The sequence below is a fragment of the Chiloscyllium plagiosum genome, unplaced genomic scaffold (assembly GCF_037043375.1).
Source record: "Chiloscyllium plagiosum isolate Xiang-an unplaced genomic scaffold, Cpla_swu_hap1 HiC_scaffold_8, whole genome shotgun sequence".
Lineage (NCBI taxonomy): Eukaryota > Metazoa > Chordata > Chondrichthyes > Orectolobiformes > Hemiscylliidae > Chiloscyllium > Chiloscyllium plagiosum.
Genome location: NW_028270146.1, coordinates 11,811,992 through 11,836,047, shown reverse-complemented (window position 1 = coordinate 11,836,047; position 24,056 = coordinate 11,811,992). Strand labels below are relative to the sequence as shown.

Below are 24,056 nucleotides of genomic sequence, written 5' to 3'. Positions count from 1 at the left end.
AATGGTAGGATTAGACAGAACCAAAATGGACTAATCAAAAGAATGACTGGAGGAGATCTCAACAATCAGTGCCTGGGCCCCAGCTGTTCAAAGTCGATATCAATGATTTAGATGCATGGAACAAATAGAACACTGTCAAATTCAGGTTGTTCAGCATCTACTAAACCAAATGCTCCACCAGCCAGAATTGTCAATATCCCATCCTATCCTGAGGAAAATGTACAATTTGCCAACAGGAACTATACACGTGATAACCAGCACAGAGTGACGTCAAGACAGGAAGAAAAAATTTAAGAGGCAATTGAAAAGCTCAATTAACACCAAGAGTATGACACAAAGATCAGTGTTGAGTCCACTGCTTTTTGTCATATATATTATATATAGATATGAATGATTTGGATGTGAAGTTATGGTTAGCAATTTTGCAGATGATACCAAAATTGGTGATGTAGTGGAGTGAAGGTTAAGTCAGAATACAAGAGAATCTTAACCAGATGAGCCAATAGGCTGAGGAATGGCAGATGGAATTTAGTTTAGATAATGGGAAATGTTGCATTTTGCTAAGGCAAGCCAGGGCAGGACTTATAATGGTAGTGAGAATGTATATAGAGTATAAGCAGACAGGGATAGAGTTAAGTTCAGAGTTTTGACTTCAGCTGAGCATGACTCAGATCAGATAAGAACTTACAGTTAACAATGGGGTGCTGCAGGCAAGGGTAATGGGTCAACAAGGTGGAAAATCATGTATGACGTACAACCATTTAACAAGATGAGGTAGCATTCAGTATGTAACATCAGTTAACAAGGTGAAAAGTATTCATTAAATGAATACAATTAGTGGTTAAGAATATTTATTGTATAACAGTAAAGGGCTTGGTCTCTGCTATTGATACTCGTTGATTGCAATAATCATCCAATTAATATGTATGTTGCCTTATCTGGATGCTCCTCCCTGTAAAATGACTATATAGTTCATTGAGAAACTTTTGTTCCAGAGAAGACCATGAACTCATGCCTCTGTACACATGGATGATCATTCTCTCTCCCTCCAGGGCCCGGAATAAAGATGAAAGAGGTAAAACTACACTGTCTCTATGAGCGTTTTGCTTCAACTGAGGGGGGGGAAATGGGACAACAATATTGGCATAGTCAGTAGGATCCAAACGAATAGTTACGATCAGACGGTGTCAGCGGCACCCAGAACATTGGTGTCTTGATACAGATGGGCCCACAAGATAAGATTTTAAAGCTTGGTCCCTCTCGATTATCCTCTGTGCCGGAGTTGGTCCCCTTGTTCAATCTCTCTCTATTGTACAGATTCCTCGAGACAGACAGTTTCAGGTTGTAGTCCTCTGTGCTGCTTTAGGTGGGGGGGGGGGGCGGTGGAGGCTGTGATTGAGGTTTGAATCCTCTTTGCAGTACAGGGTTCAAGTCCCCTTGGGTTGGTTTGATTGAGTTTCGACTCCTCTGCATGGTAATGGGGTCAGAGTCTACCGGGTGGGTTAATTTGAGGTTCTAGCCCTCGGCACTGTGTTGAGGTTCAAGCTGTGTGTAAGCGAGGTTCAAACTGTGTGTTTCACTAGGATTCGGGTTCTGTGTGTTTAAGTGGGGTTCAAGATACCATGACGAGTAAAGTGAGAAAGGGGTCGAATCCCCTTGTGGCAAAATTTGAGGCTCTGCGACTCTTTGATCTGGGGGAGAAGAGTGGCTTGAATTGCAGCACCATGTAGTCCCCTGCGAGGGCTTTCTCTTTTTGTAAGTGTAATTTATAGTCCAACGGGTTTATTTGGAAGCACTAGCTTTCGGAGCATTACTCCATCATTAGGTGGTTGTGAAGGATAAGATTGTAAGACGCAGAATTTATTGCGGAGGAGAAAGTGAGGTCTGCAGATGCTGGAGATCAAAGTTGAAACTTTATTGCTGGAACAGCACAGCAGGTCAGGCAGCATCCAGGGAACAGGAGATTCGACGTTTCGGGCACAGGCCCTTCTTCAGGAATTTATTGCAAAAGTTTACAGTGTGATTACAGTTTACATCACACTAAACCTTTGCTATAAATTCTGCGTCTTACAATCTTATACTCCACAACCACCTGATGAAGGAGCAATGCTCCGAAAGCTAGTGCTTCCAAATAAACCTGTTGGTACTATTACCTGGTGTGTAATTTTTAACTTTGTACACCCCAGTCCAATACCTGCACCTCCAAATCATGACAGACAACAGAAAATTTAAATTAAAAAGTAAGAGGCACAATACATCGTTAAAACAAATTTTCCCTTGACAATCTGTTGGTCAAAAAGTAGTTTCACACATCACCTTTAAATCTTAATATGATTTTTCAGCTCATTCATCAATGCAATTTAGAAATGCAGTTATAGTCGTGGATTTCAAAGTTGTTCAATCCTCGGTATTTGACAACAACTTCCAAGTATTGAAGGGAAAGTTGCTAAATTCAGTGCTGACCGCTGGAGCAGCTTTGACAGAATAGAAAGAATTTTTGCATTGAATAAAGAATCACCACTTTGCGTATCTGAAACAAATGTAGCAACAGATATTTAGCTTCAACGAAAGTCTGGCTTCACAGTTGCAATATTGCTCAGTGAGGCAAACCTACTGAAAGCACTTCATGGTACATTTGGCATGGGTGACATGCAAATCAATGTGATACAGGAAAATCAGATTTAAATTGTGTTCACAATGTAATGTTTTTGTACTCTTTTTAGCAACACAATAAAAACAGAAGAATACCTTCAGGTTACTTGACAATTGGAATCACCGTACTTCATGAAGCAAATCAAGAAGATCATGAAATATTTATCATTCTGCTGGATGTATAGGGTGACAAATTACCATCCATAAATACGTTCTCCTCCAACGTCACCAATCACTTAGTCATACAGCATGGAAACAGACCCTTTGGTCCAAGCAGTTCATGTCGAACATCACCCCAAACTAAACTAGGCCCACCTCCCTCTCCTGGCCCACATTCCTTTAAACCTCTCCTATTCATGTACTTATTCAAATGTCTTTTAAACGTTGTCATTGTTCCCACATGCACCACTTCCTCAGGAAGTTCATTCCACATACAAACCACCCTCTGTATAAAATATATGCCCCCATGTCTTTTTTTAAACTCTCTCCTCTCACCTTAAAAACATGCTCCTGAGTCTTGAAATCTCCAATCCTAGGGAAATGACACCTACCATTAAGCTTATCTATTCCTATCATAATTTTAGAAACTTCTATAAGGTCATCTCTCAACTTTCTACCCTCCAGTGAAAGTCTCAGCCTATCCAGTCTTTATAACTCAAACATTCCAGAGCTGGTAACATCCTAGTAAATCTCTTCTGAACCCCATCCAACTTCATAATATTATTTCTGTAAGAGGGCGACTAGAACTGGACATAGTACTACAGAAGAGGCCCCATCCCCTTTTAGTTTGTCAGAAAAAAAGATACATCAACCAAACTTGTAACAAACTTGAAATTAATCTCCCACATGATGCAAACCCAAGTTATAATAGTAATTCACATTTTTACTACTGGAAACAAAGAAACCAAAGAATGGCAAAGACTTATTTTCTTGTTCCACTACTTCAAAGACAGATATTTCCAACTTCTGTAGAAAAGTATTTATTGAGCTGTACAATACAGTCAGTTCTTCTATAATGTATTCTTGTGCATCCCTGTGCTATAGAAAAATTACGCCTTAGAAACAGCATTTAAAGTGTTGGCGATGTAATCGCGTTATAGTCAACACATCTTTTACATATTCGTGCTTTAGAAACAGCATCCCCAATTCACCAACCAAGTTACAGCAAATTTGTGTTGATGAAACACGCATTATAGCAAAATGACCTTGCAGCACAGAGGGAGACCTTTCAACCATCATAACGCACTGGCTATCTGTAAGAGCAATTCTGTGAGTTATATTCTATCATTTTGATGGAGCTCTGTAAATTTCCTCTTCAGGTAACTATATAATTCAAGATCCAAACAACACATTGCATAAAAAACATTGATGTTGCCATTAATTCTTTTGCTGTTAATTTTCAAATCAGCTTCCTTACCCTTCCATCAATGTAAACAATTATTCCCTCATGACTCTACCCAGACTCCTCTTAATTTTTAATCTTACTTAACGAATTGTCTAATGTGATCTGATCAATAATGATTCTATTAGTAAGCTTGGGGTAGCTGTGTGGGCCAGCTCATTGAAGAGCAAGTAAGCTAAATTGATCAACCATAGACACAGGAATCTATTCAGTCTATCCATGTTATACCAGCCTTCTGTACTGCAACCAATCAGTTCTATTTTCTATTCTAACACTAATCCTGCAAGTTACTTCCTCCAACTGCTGATCCAATTTTTAAAAAATCACCTATCTTCACTTTAACCATCTCATCGGTTTCAGTTTCTCTTTTTGTCAGTTTAACTTTAAACGCAACTCCCATTTTCAGATTTCTGCAATGCAGTGAGATGCTTACCAGCACATTCATTTCTGTTCACAGGTTAACTACCCTCACTGGTTAAATTTATGACAGCGTCTTTTAAGCTTGCTACAAAAATAAAGAATATTTTGACAAAGGCCCATTGGCTGCTTTAAGAATCATTGTTTGAAGTTAGTGATCGAGTCAATTTTACAAAGTATAATGCTCAAACTATTATTTTTACTGACTGCACATCAAAGGTCTTGTTTGTTGCTTTCCAAATCTCACACATCAAGATTTTTTTTTGGAAATTATGAAGTATCTTCTCTTGCAGATAGCTAGCACATTATGATAGCCAAGTGGCCTCCTCTGTGCTTTAACTATTTTACAGTTGTGAATACTTTTCTATAGTAGCTGGAAGCACCTTTCTTTGAAGTCATGGAGCCATTCCTTCTCTGTTCACTTTAAAATTAGCTTCCTCAGTTGTGGAACAATAAAGTAAGTTTTGGCCATTCTTTGGCTTCTTTGTTTCCAATTAAATATTGCAGAACTCCCAGCGGGTTCAAAGGGATGCACAGTTTAGTCGAAAGTTAAATTTGTGGCATAAAGCTATAGTTAAAGTTGCATCACAAGCAGACGGTAGTGCTATGTTTTGTATGAACCACAAAATCAGTAAATTACGTCCCAATAAAACAGTTTACAAAACTAATCAAATCTAACTTCCATGCATAAGTTAAGGCAGCTGCAGTTATGACAAACCTCAAGCTTTTAAATTAAATAATAAATTACAGAACAAACATTCAATATGGCATTTTTATGTAATACCGGAGATGGTTCAGTGGGTTGCTAATAAGTTTAATTGTACATTTCTCTTAGTATAATAATGGATACCAATGATTGAGCGACTGATGATTTGATAGGTGAAGTTGTTAAAACAAAATCTCAGCTCTACAGAATTAACCTTCAATGTCAATAGCTTTTTAACCAGTAAATTTGGAACCAGTCGGTAAATAAGTTTACCTCATTATGTGCTTGTATTCATTGGAAAATTAACACAACTACCATATTGTCACTTAACTGGAAGCAAATGCTGGCAGAGGTGAGGTGTGGGATGAGCAGAGAAAATGAGTACCATACTAATGCGGTACATGTGTATGTTTTTATGACATCTCTCCTCGTTCTTATGAATTCCAATGAATATAATCCCAGTCTACTCAGTCTGTCCTCAGAAGCCAACCCCCTCAACTCTGTAAACAACCTAGTGGACATCCTTTGCAGCCCCTCTAATACCAGTATATCTTTTCTCAAGTAAGGAGACCAAAACTGCACAGTATTCCAAGTTTGGCCTCACAAGCACCTTATATAGCTGCAACATAACCTCCCTACTTTTAAACTCAATCCCTTTAGCACTGAAAAACAAAATTCCATTTTCATTAGTTACCTGCTGCATCTGCAGACCAACCTTCTGCCATTCACGCACAAGGACACCCAGGTCCCTCTGCTTTAAGTAGCAGGTATAGAGATTAGAATCAGCAAAGGCTTGGTGAGCCAAAGGGCCTGTTCCTGTGCTCTATTGAAATATATACACTGCTCTACGTTCATCAATACATAACTTGGAGTGGGTAAACAAAAAGGTGCTGGAACACCCAGGTGTAATTTCCTACCTGCATCAATCTCAAATGTTAAGTTTAAAGTACATAAACAGTGAAATAATACAGAAACTGACATTAATAAATATTAATGCATTAATGTATTGATCAGGCATGAGGAAAAATCTACTCTCCAACTGAACCTACTGCAGCATATCCATGCTCATTTACATGCACCTAATAAGGACTATTCCGCTGCATAAAACTGTACAGTAAAATCTCAAAACTTAATATGACAAGTGGATTTGCTCATGCAGCCCTCTGGAGCTCCACAGATTATGTCATTCAATGGGCAGATGCCAGTCATAGTGCTGGTTGCATACAAACATTTGAAGCTGCGCTTGTTTGGGTGGAAAACATGCACAGCATTTACTCTCCATTTGTGGTTATTGAACAGAACTAACATAAGTCAGATCACTCGGTGGGAGAGCATTTCAGTGATAGTAATCACAACTCCATGACGTTTACTACACTCATGAACAGGGGTAGGAGCAGACAGTATGGGTAAGTATTTAATTGTAGAGGGGAATTACAAAGCTATTAGGCAGGAACTGGGGCAACTAAATTGGGAACAGAGGTTCTCAAGGAAATGCACGACAGAAATGCAGCAACTACCTGATGAAGGAGCAGCACTCGAAAGCTAGTGCTTCCAAATAAACCTGTTGGACTATAACCTGGTGTTGTGAGATTTTTAACTTTGTACATCCCAGTCCAACACCTGCACCTCCAAACCAGAAATGTGGAGGTTGTTTCGGGAGCACTTGCTGATAAGGTTTGTCCCACTGAGGCAAGGAAAGGATGGTAGGTTGAAAGCACCTTGGGTGACAAGAGATATGGAACATCTAGTCAAGAGGAAGAAGGAAGCTTACTTAAGGTTGAGGAGGCAAGGATCAGACAGGATAGTAGAGGGTTACAACGTAGCCAAGAAGGAACTGAAAAATGGACTTAGGAGAGCTGGAAGGTGCATGCAAAAGATAGGATTAAGGAAACCCCTCAGGTGTTCTACACTTATGTGAGGAATGAGTGAGGGTAGGGCCGATCAGGGATAGTGGAGAGAACTTGCGCCTGGAGTCGGAGGAGGTAGGGCAGGTCCTTAACGAATACTTTGCTTCAGTATTCACGACTGAAAGGTATCTTGACGTTTCTGAGGACAGTGTGAAACAGACTGATATGCTCTAACAGGTTGATGTTAGGAAGGACAATGTGTTGAAAATTTTGAAGATCATGAGGATAGATAAATCCCTGGGCCAGGTGGGATACAGCCTAGGTTACTACAAAAAGTGAGGAAAGAGATTGCTGCGCCTATGGCGATGATCTTTGCATCCTCACTGTCCACTGGAGTCATGCCAGATGATTGGAGGGAGGCAAATGCTATTCCCTTCTTCAACAAAGGGAATAGGGATAATCCTGGGAATTACAGACCAGTCAGTCTCATGTCTGTGGTGGGCAAAGTACTGGAGAGGATTCTGAGAGACAGGATTTATGATAACTTGGAAAAGCATTGTTAGAATGGAGATAGTCAGCATGGCTTTGTAAGGGGCAGATCATGCCTCAAGCCTTATTGAAGTCTTTAAGGATACAACGTATATGGATTTTACCAAGATGTTTGATAAGGTGAGGATCTGAAATCTGAATACAGGCTGAGGTAACTAGTTGTTGTCAGGAACAACCATTTAACACATGCTCTTACTAACTTTAGGTGGAAATAAAATGGCTTCTCAATGCAAATAATATGACAAAATGGTTTCTCGGCTGCAAATTGACAATTCTGCTAAAAACTGTATAAAATGGCTTTTAACTCTGCCATAACTGCATATTTGACTAATCACAGTCTGCTTCAACATAGATTAACAGACAATGCTTCCTTTACAATATAGAATTACTTAGACTAGATGAGACATTACTGGCCATCCTAACTGACCTTCAAGTGCAGGTGCAAAGACTCGGTTAGTGAGATAAGAGTGGCCCGAGTGTTGGAAAACAAACTTGGTTCCCAGGAAATATCACTGGACCGAGTAACACCCAGGGGATCAGGGGCGACATGGGTGAACAGACAGACGGAAGGACAGGACAATGTATGTTACCGAGCAGCGAAGGGATTTGTTTTTCTATTTAAGGGGACTTATGCGACAGACCTCCCAAACCTGTTCAGGGTAAAGACAATTGCATCCCTTACTGTACCATGGCCCAGTGGAAAACCTGTGCAGTGAAGGATAGTGTCCTGCTCCATCAGCCAGGCGTTCTGTACTGACTGGCAGATACCCACCACTTTGGGGTCATCATTGGGATATGGATTCTTGGGATCTCTATATTTTGGGGGGGGGGGGGGGGCAGCAAGGGTTGTCAGCGCTAAAAACTGAAATTACCTTGTATGTGGCCTGACTATCTTAGGTAATATTACCTCAAAAGCTCTGGAAGCAATTAATACAGAGTTGGCTGAACTCAAACACTACACAGACATGCTACGTGGTGGATTATCAATTAGCACAGCAAGGGGATGTTTGTAGCATTATTGGTGACAATTGTATCACCCATGTTACTGATGACTCTTACAACATTACAGAAGCTATCAAGAATATCCAAGGCCAGCTAGACAATTTTTTGACAGGGTGCCACAACGACAGACGGTTGGCTAAATTGTTTGATAAATCTTGGGGACTCTATTTGACCCTTGGGATAGTTCTCCTCATTGCACTCATGCTGGCATTCTGTGTGGCCTTGGGTGTTTAAAGCTCTGCTGTAAGGTGTTGACGAGAACTGTGCCAGCAGTGAGTGTCACCACAGAAGAGCCCCCAACGAAATTGGCACTCATGATACCCCTTGGGAAGAGGAGCTCCTTGAAATGACCTACCTCTACGTGTAAATTGGGTGGTCTGTGGGCAATCTCCGAAGTTGCCTCCTTGACCACAAAGGAGAGAGTGAAGTGGGAGGTGGCACAGGGCAGGGTGACACTAGGTACATGGACACACAAGATAGAGGGAGACAGCAGAGCAAACACAGATACTACCCGGGGTCACCAGAATGCCAGCACAATGTGCTCACAACCTAACTGATTAGTTTATGGTGTGTGGGGGAGAGAATACATATGAATAGCATATACTGCCTGCCAAAGTGTATGTGGTGGAAATGTGTTGCTGGAAAAGCGCAGCAGGTCAGGCAGCATCCAGGGAACAGGAGAATCGACGTTTCGGGCATAAGCCCTTCTTCAGGAAAGGGCTTATGCCCGAAACGTCGATTCTCCTGTTCCCTGGATGCTGCCTGACCTGCTGCGCTTTTCCAGCAACACATTTTCAGCTCTGATCTCCAGCATCTGCAGACCTCACTTTCTCCCCTATGTTCTAAGTACCCTGTTTCTTAAAGAGTCAAAACTCTGACTGAAAGAGCTTGAGATTTACTGCCCTTTGCAGTCACAAGAAATTTCAAAATATCTCAAAACCAATTAATCAAATGTAGCCAGTGTTACAGAAGCAAATCAGAACAGCCAAAGTACACAGAAAAATGTCAACACAATAAACTGGTAGTGTTATTTACCAGTGGAGATTAGAATGTACTCAAGTGGTCTATGAACCATGAATCTGCACTTTTAAAATACAAGTTTGCACCTGCCTAAAGGTACCTTGCCACTGAAGTGAATTCGAGATGTATAATATCAACTTGCTTTGAGTGAATTATTTCGACTTCAAAGCTACACCAACACTTTCACATTAATGCACATCAAAAACCACATATGCATCACTGCAGCAGTTATTAAGCTCAATGTTAAAGGAAATTACGATCCATGGTATTTAAAGCCTAGTTTCCATGAAAATTCTTCATAAGCTGACAGCATCATACTACTGGTCTTACAATAGTCAAGAGGGATTTAGAGAAGCAGATATGTATGGAAATCTCAGAAAGGCATTAGGGTTATAATTGTAGGGGATTTCAACTTTGCTAACATTAATTGGAATCGCCTTGGTGTGAAAGGATTAAATGGGTGGAATTTTTGAAGCGAGTCCAAGAGAGCTTTTTGTGCCAGTAGACAAATAGCCCTACTAGAGATCGGACAGTGCTAGACTAATCCTAGGGAATTAAGCTGGTCAAGTGGTTAATGTTTCAATGATTGAACATTTTGGGAATAGTGACCATAACTCCAAGTTTCAAGTCATTATGGAAAGGGATAAAGATAGTGCAGAAGGGTCTAAAATGGGATTAGGGTGATTTTAATATCATTGGACAGTACCTGGCAAAAAGTCTGGAAGTTATTTGCAGGCAAGTCTAAATTTGGAAAGTGGGAGTCTTTTAACAGTAGTATGTTAAAAGCATGCTTCTTTCAAGGGCAAGGTCAATTAAGTCCAAGGAAGTCAGATGATAGAGATATAAAGAAAAAGGAGGAAGCATATGTCAGTTACAGCACATTAAGAATAGGGGAGGCCCTTCAGAAGTAAAGAGTACAGGAAGTTGTGTAAAGAGGAAATTAGGAGGGCAAACAAAAGGCACAAAATATTGTGTCATACAGAGAAAGAGATTTACAGCACAAAATAGACCCCCTCAGGTCCAACTCGCCCATGAAGACCAGATATCCTAAATTAATCTAGTCCCAATTGCCAGCATTTGATCTATATCCCTCCAAACCCTCCTATTCATGTAGCCATCCAGATGCCTTCTAAATGTTGTAATTGTACCAGCCTCCACTACCACCTCAAGCAACCCATTCCACACATGCACCACCCTCTGCGTGAAAAGTTGCCCCTTAGGCACCTTTTAAATCTTTCTTCTCTCACCTTAAACTTATTGTGTTGAACTGTTCCACTCAAGGAAAAAGAAACTTGGCATTCACCCTGTCCATGATCCCTCATGATTTTGTAAACTTCTATAAGGTCACTCCTCAGCCGCCAACACTCCAGGGGAAAGTAGTCCCACCCCATTTGGTGTCTCTCTAGAGCTCAAAATCTCCAATCCTGGCGACATCTTTGTAAATCTTTTCTAAACTCTTTCAAGTTTCACAACATCCTTCCTATAGCAGGGAGACCAGAAATGAATGCAGTATTCCAGAAGTGGCCTAACCAATGCCCTGTACAGTCCCAACATGACCTCCCATCTCCTAAACTCAATGCACTGACCAATAAAGGCAATCACACCAAATGCCTTCTTCATTACTGTGTCTACCTGCAACTCCACTTGCAAGGAACCATGAACCTGCACCCCAAAGCTCCTTTGTTCACCAATACCTCCTAGGATCTTACCATTCGGTTTATCAGTCCTGCTCTGACTTACTTTTCCGAAATGCAGCACCTCACATTTATCCAAATTAAACTCCATCTGATCAAGATTCTGTTGTACTCTGAGGTAACCTTCTTTGCTGTCCACTACAATTTTAGTGTCATCTGCAAACTAACCATACCTCTTACAGTCACACGTAAAAAGAACATAGAACATATAACAATACAACACAGGAATGGGCCCTTCGGCCCAGGATGCTGTGCCAAATGTGAGATGAAATTAAAACTAACCCCTTCTGCCTACTGTTAGACTATATCCTTCAATTTGTTGCGTATTCATGTGTTTATCTAAAAGTCTCTTAAAGGCCCCTATTGTATCTGCCTCCACCACAACTTGTTCCAGACTCCTGCCATTCTATGCGTAAAAATCATTTATACAAATGACAAAAAGCAGTTGACCCAGCACCAATCTTTGTGGCACTCGACTGATCACAGGCCTCCAGTCCAAAAAGCAACACTCCACCACCACCACCCTGTCTCCTAGCTTTGAACTAATTTTGTACCCAAATGGCTAGCTCTCCCTGGATTCTAACTTCGCTACCATGTGGAACCTTATCAAAGGACTTATCAAGTCCATACAGACAACGTCCACCACTCTTCTTTGTCATACAAATATCTCATGAAGGGGCCCAGCAATCACTTCCCTAGCTTCCCATAATATTCTGAAGTACACTTGATCAGGTGACAAGGATTTATCCATCTTTATGCATCTTAAGACATCCAGCATGTCCTCTTCTGTAATATGGACATTTTTCAAGATATCACTATTTCTCAGAGTTCTCTAGTTTCCATATCCTTCTGCGCAGTAAACGCTGATCTAAAATACTTGCTTAATATCTTACCAATCTCCGGTGGTGCTTTGGCAGATGGGATCAAAGAAAATCTCAAATTTTTTTCTAAGTATATAAGGAGTAAGAGAATTATTAGGGGGAAAAAAAAAGAGACCAAAGGGGCAACCTGTGCAAGGAGCTAATGGTCACGTGTGACGTTTTAAATGAATACTTCTCACCTGTACATTCAAAGTTGAGAAAGTTATTGTAGGCAGAGATTTCAGTTGGAATGGTGAGGTCCTAGATCACATTAAGATGAATAAGATGATAATAGATGTTTTAGTTGGCATACCCCAGGTGCATAAATCCCCAAGACCTGATGAGATGCCTCCCATAGCAGCCTGGCACACAAGGGAAGAGATCGCTGGGGCTCTGGCAGTGATATTTAATACTTTGCAGGCCAGAAGGAGAAATGTCGGATGGCTGAAGGATAGCAAATGGGGTTTCTTTATTTGAGATGGGTAGCAGGGATAAGCCAGGTAATTACAGACTAGCTAGTCTAACATCAATGGGAGGGAATTATTGGAAAGAATTCTGAAGAACAGGATTAATCAATATTTGGAAAGACAGGAATTGATTGGGGATAGTCAGCGTGGATTTATTAGAAAATCCTGTCTGACTAATTTAACTTTAGTTTTTTTTGAAAAGGTGACTAAATATATTAAGGAGGACAGTGCAGTTGATGAGGTTTACACGTACTTTGACACAGACTAAGTTCCACAGAGACGAATTGTTCAAAGATAAAAGCCACGAGATCCAAGACAAGTTGGCAAACTTGGATTGAGAACTGACTTACAAATAGGAGGCAAAGGATAATGGCTGAGGCTGTTTTTATGATTGGAAGCCTGTGCCCAGCAGCATACCCACAGAAATCAGTGCTGGGACACTTGCTGTTTGGGATGTACATGAATGACTTGGATGTAAACCGTATAATTAGTAAATTTGCAGTTGACAGAAAAAGTGGTGCTGTTATTGATAGCAAGGATGGTTGGTCTCAGGGTACAGTCTGATATTGATCAACTGGCAAATGAGGCAGAGCAATGGCAGGTGGAATTTAATCCCGATAAGTGAAAGGAAATGCATTTTGGGATGTCTAATACGGATATACATAATATATGGGAGGTCCTTAGAGGTTCTGGGGAAGAAACCTTGGTGTACAAGTCTATTGACCTTTAAAGATATCATTATAGATGAATAAGGTAGTGAAGAAGGCACAAGGGATGCTTGCCTTCAGAAATTGGGGCATAGACTTTAAGAGCAAGGAAGTCTTGTTACAATTTTATAAAACATAAGTTAGGCCGTGAGAAGAAAGTGAGGACTGTAGGTGCTAGAGATCAGAGTTGAAAGGTGTGATGCTGGAAGAGCACAGAATGTCAGCCAGCATCCAAGCAGCAGGAGAATTGACAATTCGTGCATAAACCTTTCATGAGCAAATGTGAGGGGTGGACTGAGAGATAAATAGGAGGATGGGAGTGGGGTGTGGAGAAGGTATCTGGGAAGGCATTAGGTAGGTGCAGGTGGGGGTTGATTGCGATAGTTCGGTAGGGAGGGTGGAGTGGATAGGTGGGAAGGAAGATGGATAGATGCAACATGTCAAGAGGGTGGTGCCGAGTTGGATCTGGGATGGAGGTGGGGGTGTGGAGATTTGAAAACTAGCAAAGTTGATGTTGCTACTGTGTGGTTAGAGGGTTCCAAGGTGGAAGATGAGGCGTTCTTCCTCCAGTCATTAGGTGGCTTGGATTTGGCAGTGGAGGCGGCCCAGGACTTCCACGTCCTTGGTGAAGTGGGAGGGCGAATTGAAGTGTTCGGCCACAGGGCAATGGGGTTGTTTGGCATGTGCCCCAGGGATGTTTCCTGCAAAATTCCGCAAGTTGGCGTCCTGTCTCCCCAATTTAGAGGAGACCACATTGAGAGCAACAAACAAAGGAAATGAGGTGTTTGGATGTGCAGGAAAATTTCTGAAGATCTCTTGGAGTCTCGGACAGAGATGAGGACGGCAGGTGCGGATGCAGGTTTTACATCTCTTGCTGCAGCAGGGGAAGGTGCTCGGTTGGAGGGTGGGGTGTGTGGACCTAACGAAGGAGTCATGGCGGGAATAGTTTCTGAGGAACGCAGATAGGTGTGAGGAGGAAAATAGTCCAAAGATGTGCAGGTCAGGTGAATTGGCCATGCTAAATTGCCCATTGTGTTAGGTGCATTAGTCAAGAGGGGAATGGGTCTGGGTGGGTTACTCTTCAGAGGGTCAGTGTGGACGTTTTGGGCCGAAGGGCCTGTTTCCACACTGTATGGAATCTACTCTAAATCTCTCATGATGGGTGATTATAGGTGGCAGAAATGGCGGAGGATAATGCACTGTATCCAGAGATTAGTGGGATGGAAGGTGAGGACTGGGGTGTGGGGTTCAATTCTTGTTGTGGTTGGAGTTCCAGGGCAGAGCTGCAGGAAGTGGAGGAGATAAGCTGGAGGGCACTGTTGATCATTTGGGAGGAGAAATTGCAGTCATAGAGTCAGAGAGATATACAGCATGGAAACAGACACTTCGGTCCAACCTGTCCATGCCGACCAGATATCTCAACCCAATCTAGTCCCACCTGCCAGCAGCCGGCCCATATCCCTCCAAACCCTTCCTATTCATATACCCATCCAAATGCCTCTTAAATGTTGCAATTGTACCAGCCTCCACCACATCCTCTGGCAGCCCATTCCATACATGTACCACCCTCTGCGTGGCCCATCTGGTCCGGATCCTGTTGTAATCTGAGGTAACCCTCTTCGCTGTCCACTACACCTCCAATTCTGTATCCAAATGGCTAGTTCTATGTATTCCATGAGATCTAACCTTGCTAATCAGTCTCCAATGGGGAACCTTGTCGAACGCCTTACTGAAGTCCATATAGATCACATCTACTGCTCTGCCCTCATCAATCTTCTTTGTTACTTCTTCAAAAACCTCAATCAAGTTTGTGAGACATGATTTCCCACACACAAAGCCATGTTGACTATCCCGAATCAGTCCTTGCCTTTCCAAATACATGTACATCCTGTCCCTCAGAATTCCCTCCAACAACTTGCCCACCACCGAGGTCAGGCTCAATGCTCTATAGTTCCCTGGCTTGCCTTTACCGCCCTGCTTAAACAGTGGCACCACGTTTGCCAACCTCCAGTCTTCCTGCACCTCACCTGTGACTATCGATGATACAAATATCTCAGCAAGAGGCCCAGCAATCACTTCTCTAGCTGTGGGAGCAATCACTCCCACAGAGTTCTCAGGTACACCTAATCAGGTCCTGAGGATTTATCCACCTTTAACAGTTTCAAGACATCCAGCACTTCCTCCTCTATAATCTGGACATTTTGCAAGATGTCACCGTCTATTTCCCTACAGTCTATATCATCCATATCCTTTTCCACAGTAAATACTGATGCAAAATATTCATTTAGTAACTCCCCCACACAAAGGCCACCTTGCTGATCTTTGAGGGGCCCTGTTCTCTCCCTAGTTATCCTTTTGTCCTTAATATATTTGTAAAAATCCTTTGGATTCTCCTTAATTCTATTTGCCAAAGCTATCTCATGTCCCTGTTTTGCCCTCCTGATATCCCTCTTAAGTATACTCCTACTTCCTTTATACCTCTTCTAAGGATTCACTCGATCTATCCTGTCTATACCTTACATATGCTTCCTTCTTTTTCTTAACCAAACCCTCAATTTCTTTAGTCATCCAGCTTTCCCTATACCTACCAGCCTTCCCTTTCACCCTGACAGGAATATACTTTCTCTGGATTCTTGTTATCTCATTTCTGAAGGCTTCCCATTTTCCAGCCGTCCTGTACCTGCGAACATCTGCCTCCAATCAGCTTTCAAACGTTCTTGCCTAATATCGTCAAAATTGGCTTTTCTCCAATTTAGAACTTCAACGTTTAGATCTGGTCTATCCTTTTCCATCACTATTTTAAAATGAATAGAATTATGGTCACTGGCCCCAAAGTGCTCTCCCACTGATACCTCAGTCACCTGTCCTGCCTTATTTTCCAAGAGTAGGTCACGTTTTGCATCTTCTCTATCCACATACTGAATCAGAAAATTGTCTTGTACACACTTAAGAAATTCCTCCCCATCTAAACCTTGAACACTATGGCAGTTCCAGTCGATGTTTGGAAAGGTAAAATCCCCTACCATAACTACCCTATTATTCTTACAGATAGCTGAGATCTCCTTACAAGTTCGCTTCTCAATTTCCCTCTGACTATTGGGGGGGTCTATAATGTAATCCGAATAAGGTGATCATCCCTTTCTTATTTCTCAGTTCCACCCAAATAACTTCCCTGGATGTATTTCCGGGAATATCCTCCCTCAGCGCAAATGTAATGCTATCCCTTATCAAAAATACCACTCCCCCTCCTCTCTTGCCTCCCTTTCTATCCTTCCTGTAGCATTTGTATCCTGGAACATTAAGCTGCCAGTCCTGTCCATCCCTGAGCCATGTATCTGTAATTGCTATGATATCCCAGTTTCATGTTCCTAACCATGCCCTGAGTTCATATGCCTTTCCTGTTAGGCCCCTTGCATTGAAATAAATGCAATTTAATTTTTTAGTCCTACCTTGTCCCTGCCTGCCCTGACTGTTTGATTCACTTCTGTTCTCAGCTGTACCAGTCTCAGATAGATCTCTTTCCTCACTATCTCACTGGGTCCCACCCCCCACCTTACTAGTTTAAATCCTCCCATGCAGTTCTATCAAATTTCCCTACCAGTATATAAGTCCCCTTCCAATTTAGGTGCAATCCGTCCTTCTTGTACAGGTCACTTCTACCCCAAAAGAGATTCCAATGATCCGAAAATGTGAATCCTTCTCCCATACACCAGCTCCTCAGCCATGCATTCATCTGCTCTATCCTCCTATTCCTGCCCTCACTAGCTCGTAGCACTGGGAGTAATCCCAGATATTACTACACTTGAGGACCTCCTTTTTAAATTTCTGCCTAACTCTCTGTAATCTCCCTTCACAGTCTCAACCTTTTCCCTTCCAATGTCGTTGGTTCCAATGTGGACAATGACCTCCTCTTGGCCCCTCTCCCCCATGAGAACATTCTGCACCCTCTCTGAGACATCCTTGATCCTGGCACCAGGGAAACACACCATTCTGCTTTTTCTGTGCTGGCCACAGAAACGCCTGCCTGTACCTCTGACTAAAGAATCCCCTAACACAATTGATCCCTCGTTGCATTAGAGCCAGTCTCAACACCAGACACTTGGCTGTTCGTGCAACGTTCCCCTGAGAATCCATCACCCCCCCACCTTTTTCCAAAACAGCATACCTGTTTGAAATGGGTATATCCACAAAAGACTCCTGCACTAGCTGCCTACCTCTCTTACCATTCCTGGAGTTAACCCATCTATGTGACTGTATCTGAGACTTCCCCCTTTCCTATAGCTGCCATCCATCACACACTGTTGTTGTTGCAAATTCCTCATCGCTTCTACCTTTCCAACCGATCCACTCGATCTGATAAGATTCACATCCAACAGCATTCATGGCAGATATAATCCGCAGTAACCCTTAAACTCTCTTTAAGATGGGTTACTGGGCTAATGGTCGGATACTTGGTAGTGTGGATGAGCAGAGGGATCTTGGTGTCCATGTACACGGATCTTTGAAAGTTGCCACCCAGGTAAATAGTGCGGTGAAGAAGGCATATGGCGTACTGGCTTTTATTGGTAGAGGAATTGAGTTCCGGAGTCCTGAGGTCATGTTGCAGTTGTGTAAGACTCTGGTGCGGCCACATCTGGAGTATTGTGTGCAGTTTTGGTCGCCATACTATAGGAAGGATGTGGAGGCACTGGAACGGGTGCAGAGGAGGTTTACCAGGATGTTGCCTGGTATGGTAGGAAGATCGTATGAGGAAAGGCTGAGGCACTTGGGGTTGTTTTCATTGAAGAAAAGAAGGTTTAGGGGTGACTTGATAGAGGTGTACAAGATGATTAGAGGTTTAGATAGGGTTGACAGTGAGAATCTTTTTCCATGTATGGAGTCAGCTATTACAAGGGGGCATAGCTTTAAATTAAGGGGTGGTAGGTATAGGACAGATGTTAGGGGTAGGTTCTTTACTCAGCGAGTCGTGAGTTCATGGAATGCCCTGCCAGTAGCAGTGGTGGACTCTACCTCATTATGGGCATTTAAGCGGGCATTGGATAGGCATATGGAGGATAGTGGGCTAGTGTAGTTAGGTGGGCATGGATCGGCACAACATCGAGGGCCGAAGGGCCTGTACTGCACTGTATTCTTCTATGTTCTATGTTTAAACTCCCACATCTGACAAGAAGTACATATCACTACAAAGGCCATTTTTGTTCCTTCACAATCTACAGTCCCAAAAAATAACACCGTCTTATTCCTCTACAAACACTGCCCCAGGTTAAATTAATAGCTATGGCTTATATTTTAAGTTTAATCATGAGACTTATCTCCAAAAACATATAATCAAGAAAGAATCCACTATACTCACTACTGCAGCCTCGCTCTTGGACAGACTTAAAACAACAATTAACTTATCTGATTCTGTGCTGTGAACTTTGCCCAACAGCTCCTCCAAGATTAGTTGTGAATTTCACTGTTTGTTAATTTTCCCAGATGCACTCCGATGTCCAGCGATACACGAATTCATACAGCAAAGGCGGTGACTGCAGGTTTTCTCTCTCTCCAGCACTGTCCTCACCATGTGCTTCCTTTGTCTGCTCTTCTCCCTTTTAAACTGTTATTTTGACTTTTTTTTCCAAAGTCGTTGAATTATGAGGCCACCTGGGATGTTTCGGAGTGGAATTGCTTCTTCTGGGAGCAGATATGGCATAGGTGGAGGAATTGGGAGTAAGAAATTGCATTTTTACTGTGGGGGCATAGTAAAGTGAATTCATTCTGCTGTGGGGGGCTGTGGAAGGAGGTGTAGTCCAGGTTTCTGTGGGAGTTGGGGTGTTTGAAATAGATGTCTGTGTTGAGTCTGTCGCCAGAGATGGAGACGGAAGGGGACGGAGGTGTCTGAGATGATCCAGGTCAATTTAAGGTCAGGTTGGAAGGCGTCAGTGAAATTGATGAATCGTTCAACCTCCTCATGGGAGTACGAGGTGACACCGACACAGTCATCAATGTAACAGAGGAAAAGGTGGGGGATGGTTGCGGTGTAACTACAGAAGATAGTCTGTTCCACGGTATCCTATGAAGAGGCAGATATAGCCTGGGCCATTGCAGGTTACCCCTTTGGTCTGAAGGAAGCGGGATGATTTGAAGAAGTTGGGCTGTGTGCAGTTTGGTTGCCACACTAGCAGAAGGACGTGATTGCACTGGAGATGGTGCAAAGAAGGGTCACCAGGATCAAAGTCTCAGTTATGAGGAAAGAGACTGGTTAGGGCTGGGCTGTTTTTCTTGTCGTAGAGAAAGCTGTGGGTTTGATTGAGGTATACAAAGACACAGACATAATCAAGAACAAGAATCTCTTCTCCTTGGCAGACATGTCTAAGATGCAAGATTAAGGTGAGAACCAAGTGCTTTAGCGAAGATCTGAGTAAACATTTTACACCCAGAAGGTGTGTACGTGTATTTGGAATACGCTGCCTGAGAGGCTGGTGGAGGCAAGTATTCTTGCAACATTTAAGCAACCGGATGAGTTCTTAAAATGTCAGGACATAGTGAGCTGTGGACCAAGTACAGGTAAATGGGATTACTGTAGTTAGGTCTTTGTTGATTGGCAGATACATTGTGGGCTGAAAAGACTGTTTCTATGCTGTATGAATCTTTCTAAACATTAACCAAATGTGGACAGTGAAATGAGGAGGCCTGTTACGCGATACTTTTGTTTGCTAAACAGAGTACCATTGCCCAAAGATGCTGAAGTGAAGGTGATGCAACCAACTTTAAAAAGTGGACAATGAAAGCTGCTACCTTTAAAACCATCATCAAATAAATCTTTTGTTAACAAGATAATATGGTATTTATTAGATTTTATGAATAGTACCAGATGAACCAACTTTACTAACCTGGCAATTAGAAAATGAACACTAGATGGGAAATTGGAGTTGAAGAATAGTTAGTTGTCATCCTCCATACCACTGCCACCACCCCACCCTGCAAACAACTTAGAATTGTCCTTTGGGTTTACTGTGGCATACTTCAAATGTACTAGAAGCTGTATGCTATATATAAATACTTAAGGCCCTATTCTTTGCAGACAGAAAGGACATATGCTTGCACTGCTCCTTCTTCAACTCCACAAATTAACAAACAGAATTTTACGGTTTATTCATCAGGTCAATGCTTTTACCAATGAAAGTCAACCTATTTCGTTTAAAACATACACAAAAATTAACAATTAACCTTTAGACATCATTAGCCAATGTACTCTCCATGGTAACAGATCTACCAATTGGAGTCCACTTGTCAACCAACTAATCAACATTTTACTCTCATGCAGTATAAATGTTATTTTTTCTTTACTTTTCTCCCTTTGTCCTGATGAGTGCATAACAAAAAGCTTTTCAGCAATACTCAAGTTTAGGATCAAAACAGTATTTGATTACCTTGGAATATGACATCAAACACAAAACTCTGGCAAAATAATCACTATTATTGTCTACCTTTCGATTTGAGGATACCATTGACTTATTTTTGCTGTGGGCCTTGGTGACTTGAGCAAGGCAATTTTCAATTCTCAGATCTTTGGGCACATAAGACATGGCTTCCCAAGAGTAGTGGGATCTGAAATGCTGGATTTTTTTTTCCTTTTTTTTCCGTTAAGGCCATCATAATACCTCTTATTTCAGAGTTACTTAAGAGGCAGTTTGATTGTTGTCACTTTCGAAGTGATTGATAGGAAGCTTCTTCTAGCAATACTGCCACACTCAAGGAGAGATTCAAAATGTTGTTATAAAAAACTGGTTACCTGTGTAGCAAGAACAGGATATAACTGGTCAAAATTTAACCATCTCGCCATGACATTCAATGGCACTCTCAATGATGAATGCTTTGCTAACATTCCAGGATCTCCTATTGACCAGAAACTGGTCCAACTTTTTAGAAATTCTGATGAGAGTCACTGGACTCAAAACACCAACGCCGTTTTTCTCTCTCCACAAATGCTGCCAGACTTGAATTTCTCCAGAAATGTCTGTCTTTGTTCCACCCATTTAATTATAGTGGCTGCAACAACAAGCAAGAGTTTGGCAACTCATCTCCTGATTCTCCAAAGACTATCCACAATACACAAATCAAGAGTGTATTGGAACACTCTCCACGTGCATGGACAATGGCAGCCCCAAAAACCCAACTCCATCTAGGGCAAAGAGCCCTGACTGACTGGCATGGCATCTCACCCAGATTCCCTTAAAAATACTTTCCAACCCTTAACCTCTATGACCTATAATGACAAGGCAGCTAGGCAACAGGTACTGGCCTAGCATGCAACGCCCTGATCCGGAAAGAAGCCAAACTAAGTGAGAGAGAATAGTGTTATCAGCCAATCTCCAAATATACTAATTAATGAGAACAAATGAGGACAGAGAAAAGTTGGAGAATAAAATTATTTAAAGAAAAGGTAGCATTGTAATATGCCCCAAAACTTGTTTATGAAGCAGAATCTAAAGAGCCAGGAAATGGAACTGCAGCTCTTTAAAATCACTTGACGAATGGATAAAAAGTGTTGTGTGGTAACAGTTTATGATTCTAAGTTATCAATTCTTTCCAGTACTGATGGCATCTGGATGAAAACTTCCAATGTGTTTTGAAACAAGTCCAACAATGATGGAAAGCTACTCCTCCATAGGCATAAACTCTATTTTTCTTAATTTTATTTCAATTTTTTCTCTTCATTTCCACAACTAGTAATCGTGCCTCTCTACAAATAATAAATCAACATTAGAAATCACACAATCAATATTACGAAGAGTCGCTGACTCGAAACGTTAACTCTGATTCTCTCCACAGATGTTGCCAGACCTGCTAAGTCTCTCCAGCACTTAAAAATTGTTCAATCAAGTACAGCCAGAATGTTTTCCTTTTGGAAAAAAGTCGGAACTGCCTACAGGGGACAGCTGGCCAATACAAAACAGGTGGACAACCCCCTCGAGGGTTAATGAGGGATAGGTATAAACTCTTTGTAACAAGACTAAACTTCTTTCGAGTTGTACCGCGCAAAGGAGAGATCTTTAGTGCCCAAAAAGAAAAGCAGAAGTCATTTCATGTGAAAAAAAAAGACGCTGATCTAGTAACGAGGCTCCAACCTCAGCTACAAACACAACAACTCAAGAGAGTGTCCCAGATTCATGGGTCGAGGAGTGAGGCCTGTAGTTTCTCACCGATATAACACGCTGTTAGGTAGATGCTACGCTCCCCCAGCTTCCTCCCAAAACGCACATAACCTCATCCCGGGATCTCTTACCGTCAGACTCGGCCCGGACCAGGAGAGAAATTCCCTTCAGGCGCTCCACATAGCTGGAAGAGACGTGTCCGGTACCACGATCGTCCCACTGCCTGTCCTCGTTGAGCGTGTAAACCTTCACCCGCCTCCGGGTGTCCGCCATTGCCGCCGCTCAGGCTCGGGGAGCGGTGGACCCGGGGGGGGGGGGGGAGAAAGACGTTGTGAAGGGGGAACCAGTGCTAACTTCAACTCCCACCCTCCTCCACTTGAGAATCAACAAATATAATAAAGAGAAAAAGTCAAACTAAGAATTAAAAAAACAATAACCAATCGCGCTGAGTTCACAGGACGCTCATCCTTTCCGAGGCCTAGGCCCGGGGCCGACGCCTCGGGCCCCCGGTGATAAGGAGCCGGGAAAAGTCTCTCCCTCCCTCAGCTGACAAATTATATCCTGCTCCGTGCCGCCAACACCCACTGGTTCACAACAGAACCTAGCCGCTAACTTTGGATGATTTTAAATCTTCATTCCGGTATTGTTTTTTTTGAATGTCCTTCACCGTTCCAAACTGAGAGCAGACGCTGGCTTATTTGCCCCCGCTCGCTAGTTCTATGGCCTGCAGGAGGCCGCCCACCCGCTCTCCTCTCCTCCTCCCACCCCCCCTCCCCCGGCGGATCCGCCGCCGCTGCTCCCTCAGCCAGCGGCCGCCATCTTGCAGCCTCACACAAACCCCCAAACGACAGGCGGCACGGGCTCTCCCGCCAGGGGCCGTCTTCCCGCCCAAACCGCCAGTTCAAACGCTCCCCGCCGAACTGTCATCGGCGGCGGCGGCGGCTCTCCACCCGGACAACTACCGTCTGAGGGGTCAGTCAGGTAGTGACCATTGAGAGGGATCATCGTGCGAGGGGTCAGTCATTCACCATTGAGTGGGACCACTGTGTGAGGGGTCAGTCAGCGAGTGACCATTGAGAGGGCTCATCGTGTGAGGGGTCAGTCAGGCACCATTGAGTGGGACCACTGTGTGAGGGGACATTCAGCGAGTGACCATTGAGAGGGATCATAGTGTGAGGGGTCAGTCAGTGAATTACCATTGAGAGGGACCACTGTATGAGGGGTCAGTCATTGAGTGACCATTGAGAGGGACTAGCATGTGAGAGGTCAGTCAGGTAGTGACCATTGAAGGGATCATCTTGTGTGGAGTCAGTGAGTGACCGTTGAGAGGGACTGCCGTGTGAGGGGTCAGTCAGTCACCATTGAGTGAGACCACTGTGTGAGGGGTCAGTCAGTCACCATTGAGTGGGACCACTGTGTGAGGGGTCAGTCAGCGAGTGACCATTGAGAGGGACCACCGTGTGAGGGGTCAGTCAGTCACCATTGAGAGGGATCACCGTGTGAGGGGTCAGTCAGTCACCATTGAGTGGGACCACTGTGTGAGGGGTCAGTCAGCGAGTGACCATTGAAAGGGATCACCGTGTGAGGGGTCAG

The 24,056-nt window shown here is 42.9% G+C and overlaps 1 protein-coding gene across 3 annotated transcripts in view; it reads right to left on the bottom strand.

Annotated features, from left to right (window-relative positions):
• The window catches only part of ppp4r3a (protein phosphatase 4 regulatory subunit 3A), a 138,534-nt gene extending 115,332 nt beyond the window's left edge, over positions 1-23,202 (bottom strand). The window contains exon 1 of one of the 3 annotated variants that reach the window (XM_043696929.2): positions 22,595-23,202. In XM_043696929.2, the coding sequence (XP_043552864.1) occupies positions 22,595-22,736 (142 nt within the window). In that variant the 5' untranslated portion in view covers positions 22,737-23,202. The remainder of the gene's footprint in view (positions 1-22,594) is intronic. The other 2 variants (XM_043696928.2, XM_043696926.2) reach the window with 2 other exon arrangements.
• Positions 23,203-24,056: the final 854 nt, after the last annotated feature.